The 5,152-nt window shown below is 40.2% G+C and overlaps 1 protein-coding gene across 1 annotated transcript; it reads left to right on the plus strand.

The window, feature by feature from the left end:
- Positions 1-305: 305 nt before the first annotated feature.
- LOC307091335 (MAM domain-containing protein 2-like) lies at positions 306-2,084 on the plus strand (the record flags this gene model as incomplete). Its single annotated transcript, XM_079758279.1, has 3 exons — positions 306-309; positions 675-821; positions 1,792-2,084. 3 exons carry the CDS (start codon positions 306-308, stop codon positions 2,082-2,084), a joined length of 444 nt encoding a protein of 147 aa, XP_079614405.1.
- Between the last annotated feature and the right edge of the window lie 3,068 nt (positions 2,085-5,152).

The following is a 5,152-nucleotide window of genomic DNA, read 5'->3' on the forward strand; positions in this document are numbered from 1 at the left end:
CAACATCCTGTTTGAAGAGTGACAGAATTAGACTAAAAAAAGATCTTCACTATTCTGCAAAATACTGTTTTATCATTGAGGAAGCTACCAATATAAAAATAATTGAATGCAAAGTTGTACAATTCTAGTAAGCTTCTCGTTGAATTTATTTCTGATTGATTTATTCTGCGCATAGATTGATGCATATTTATTTATTCATTGTCACCTTGTGTTATCATATCTTGACATTATTCAAATATTATGCAATAAATGTTTAAAAAGGGAAGGTCGTTTCATGTACATACCTTTACTTGTGAATCACAGTCATGGGTGTGGCTCTGTATTACACAATGTAAAACATGTTGCCTGAAAGTGTTGTGTAAAACACGAGGCTTCACATTAACAGTTCAAAGTGTGCCTTGGGCCAATGTACAGCCCTGTTGTCGACACAAGAGAGCAGCTTTACCCAATCGTCACTTTCAAAAGCCTGATAATGATCAACAACATTATGAGTGTTTGAAGAAAGCATAAAAAGTGGCCTTTTATTGTGTGGCCTGCTATCTTAAAGGTGTTCTTGAAATTTCCATGCATCCTCTCAACTATGCTCTCTCTCTCTCTCTCTCTCTCTCTCTCTCTCTCTCTCTCTCTCTCTCTCTCTCTCTCTCTCTCTCTCTCTCTCTCGCCCCTCTACCTAGCCGTCCTCGCCTCCTGCGACTTCAACGATCCCGGCGCGCCGTTCTGCAGCTTTATACAGGACAGGATGGACAACAGCGACTGGACCCGACACAAGGGCCCCACCCCCACCCAGGGGACAGGGCCCAGCGGGGACTACCCCGACGGAAGTCAGTACTCACCCTGGATGGCTTGAATAGCCATCGGTTGTCGTTTTCATTACATTGTGGCAGAATTGTTCCCCCCGCAATCCTTATAGAGGATAATGAAGGAGTAAATATCGTTGGTGACACTTTATAACAGTGGAATAATGAACCTTTATTGACGTTATTTAAATCAGTATTAAGCATTAACTTACAATAAACTAACAGTTATAACTTATGGTCTAGTAATCCTTTACTAATAATCTCCATGTTATTGTGTAGGGTATTCATTTATTCATTATTTAATAGGGTTAGGGTTTAGCCATAACCATAACCCTAACCCTATTAACCCTATATTAGGGTTCATTCATCATGTTTAAATAAATTAACTAATGTTAATTAATGGTTATGTATTACCAAATAATTTCTAGAGTAGAGTATAAATAAATAATTTTAAAAAATCGAATTAATTTGATTTGAATCCCAAAAAGCTTTAATAATCCCATAAACATGTACAGCCATACTAGAAATCATACCTTATGACACCACTGGGGTTTAGATAAAAATATATCCTGGCTATCCCATTCTGGATGCAGCCCAGGGCTCATGTTTTTCGGCTGATAATGAACCATTGAACACCGATCTCCCTCAGATATGATATAAGATCAATTGTATTGTAAGTGACTGACTAAACAAATCCACCCCTTTTAGATGGGGTGTTCTTACAAAGGTTAAGAACACAGTACTGTAAAGCAGGCCTAACGTTTCGACATTTGTATTTTTTCATAGTTTTTCCAATCCACCTCTACGGAAGAGGATTAGGGCAACACATAAGAAAACGTCAGAATTCTATAGTTCCGACGTTATTCTCAGAATTCTGAAATTCAAAGTCAGAACTGTGGAATTCTGAATTTAAAATCAAAATTCTGAGCATAAAGACAGATCCAAAAATCCCTTTAATAACCCCACTCTTTTCCTTCCCTCTCTGCTCCTCCAGAGGGCTTCTACATCTACCACGAGAGTGACAACGTTGCCAACCAGCAGAACGCTCGCCTGCTCAGCCCCGCCCTCACTTCCTCCGCCACGCAAATATGCGTCCAATTCCGATATTACATGTACGGCACCGACCGCGACAACACGCTGAGGGTCCTGGCCAAGATATCTGGGGGTACAGAGACCGAGGTGTGGGCGAGGAAAGGGATCCAGAGCCCTTCCTGGCTGGCTGGGGCCGTCACCGTTACCAAGGCCTCCTTCCAGCAGATTGACGTCAGTATTTCTCATCTCTTCTGATTTTGTAATTTTTTAACAATTTTCATACACAATTTTCTTTACGAGCTGTACGGCCCCAAAGTGCTACACTGTGGATATAGCTAGTCCTATAAAATGGAAATTGGTGGGAAAAAAAAATCAAATTATACAATAAAAAAATATAAACATAAAACATAAAACAATGGGTGTATCCTGGGGGTGTGCCCTCCAGGGACTCACCCATGACCCATGTACTATTAACTTACAGTTTTCCCCGTACCATAGAGATAAGCAAATCTTCTAACAACTCCGGGATCTGGCGATAGGTAGCACATTTACAGCGATAGCTAGATACAATGCAGCTATGTCGTCTTCCTCACCGGAAACTTGCCTGCCTACTAAAAAAATGTAGCACTCTTTGTTAATCTTTGTTTCCAAATAAACACAAGTCACACGCTATTTATGTTGAAAAAAATGTGTCAACTCTGGGTCCAATTTCATTATACCACTAATGAGGCCTTAAAGAGCCAGTGAGCCCACTGTTTCAGATGGAATTCAAACACTTTAGGGTTGAGAGACGTTTAGGGTTGAGAGTTTTAGAAAAGAGGCGGGCGTGTTATCTCCATTATTATTTATTACGTTATTATGACCAACGCCAACTTTATGATACTTTTTTAGTACCGTCGTTGTGCAACTGTTATGAGCGTAATTATAAGCGTCATTGTCTATAAAATCCGGCACACGCCGTAGCGTTACACTATAAATTTCCGAAAATCATTCTCGCGGACCACGCAGTCCAACGCCGCCCAGACAGAGCTCCACACGCCCACACAAACTTCGCCACCAGGCCCTCTGACGTCACGAACAGAGTGCCACCTGAGTTCACAGCTGAGTGGAATGTTCACAGTGTTTTGGGGCAAATGGCAAAAACATCTTTTATTTCAGTCACAGTGATAAAATGGCATAGATTACTATGTTGACAATTATGTAAGACAAATTACCCAGTTTGAAACACAAAAAGGGATTTTGAGTTCACTTGCTCTTTAAATAATTCAGTGCTTTTGAAACGGGTGGCCTAGTTGAAACCACAAAAAAAAGGTTTCAAACTGACAGAGGTCAATCAAAGTAGTTTCAGCTTAAACGAAACAAAAAATAGTGGTGCGAGTGTGCGCTTTAACACATCTTGAAAACCTTTTGCAACCCATGACATTTTTTACAGGACCTGCTATCTTTTTGTTGTAAAACCATTGCAGTGTGACAAAGCAAACAATATTATACACAACATTCTTCTCTTTTGAAGAACATGAAATACAGAAATACTCAAATCCCTGCAAATCTCTGTATGTTGTGACATGGGCAGACACACACGCACACAGACACAAAGACACACAGACACAAAGACACACACGCACGCACGCACGCACGCACACAAACACACACACACACTCTCACATCTCAAACAAAAACAATTCTCTTTGTTTGTGTTGACTTTATAGGGCATGCCTTTTATTTTTTTGGACTTTGTCTACCAAAGTGTATCTTTCCGTGACGATGTGTCTCTCATGATGATGTTGTGATGATTGTTCACAGATTGTCTTTGAGGCTAAGAGAGGATTCACCGACTCGTGTGACTCGGCCCTTGATAACATTGTCATCAGTGAAGGAGCTTGTCCATGTAAGTCCCAAGTGCAAAATCACACACACACACACACACACACACACACACACACACACACACACACACACACACACACACACACACACACACACACACACACACACACATACACCACATCAGTTGTGTATAGTAATATTGAAGTAGAAATACTTTGTTACTGTAGTTTTTCTGGATTCGTGCTTTACTATTTATATTTCTAGCAACTTTCACTTTTACTTAAACTTATAGGTTTGGCCAATAGAATGAACGAGGATCGAGTACTATTTTGTAATTCAGCTTTTTTAATATATTTTTATTATTATTCTTTCATTTTTTTCCCCGTTAGTATTAAGGGGTGGGAGATGGGCACCTGTCCAATAGTATTTAGGGGCGAGGGAGGGACATCAGACCTGTCACTCAAACCTCTGCTCCAGTTGAAAGCAGTTTTGATTCATAATGTCGAGCTGGCGTTGAATGTAGTTCTCTGGTTGATGTTCTTTAAAGGGGACATATTATACCACCAGGTGTGAGTCTGATAAGCCTTACAAGCCGTTTCGAAAATCTGCCCCATATGACATCACTAGTGGGCGTGTCCACCTAGATCTGTGCTGGATAGATCAGACTACCAGCCTACCCAGTGGACTGAAGTATACGTTGCTCATCTATCCAGCACAGATCTAGGTGGACACGCCCACTAGTGATGTCATATGGGGCAGATTTTCGAAACGGCTCGTAAGGCTAATCACACTCACACCTGGTGGTATAATATGTCTCTTTTAAGTTCTTGTACGATTATTTAGAGTTGAAGTCCGACATAAATGTAAGGTGAGGGTATTTTTTGTGAGGGTATATATATATATGATATATTGTGAGGGTTGTTTTATTTTAGCTCATGTACTAAACATACATTTTCAGTGGCTGTGTCCATGCACACAGAGCAAGTGCGCGCATGTGTGTGTCCATTAGCTGAATGGTTAATATTGCCAGAATGTCATCATCGAATGTGATCAAAGTTAAAATTAAAATAAAAAAATTATCTGATGATGTCAAGTAATAACTGGGTCGTTACTGTGGGAGGTGATGGAGAGGGAAGATGAGGAAAGACCCTGAGTATAGACGGTTTATATATTTTGAAAGTTCCAATAAATCTATTAGCAGTATTTTATTGTACTTTTACTTTCAATGCTTAATTACTTTTGATACTTAAGTACAATTAATATCAGATACTTTAAGACTTTTACTCGAGTGGTGTTCTATTGGGTGACTTTTTACTTTTACCCGAGTCATTTTCTGTGAAGATATCTGCACTTTTACTCGAGAATGACAAACATACACATACGGTGTTTCTGTATCACATAGCTATTTACTGCCCACAGCTTGCGTGCATGGCTGTGATTTTGACACCCTCGGCGACCTGTGTGGTTGGACCGCACCCGTACCAGAGAATCCAGAC

This window comes from Pollachius pollachius, assembly GCF_949987615.1.
Source record: "Pollachius pollachius genome assembly, chromosome: 20".
In the NCBI taxonomy this organism is placed as follows: Eukaryota; Metazoa; Chordata; class Actinopteri; order Gadiformes; family Gadidae; genus Pollachius; species Pollachius pollachius.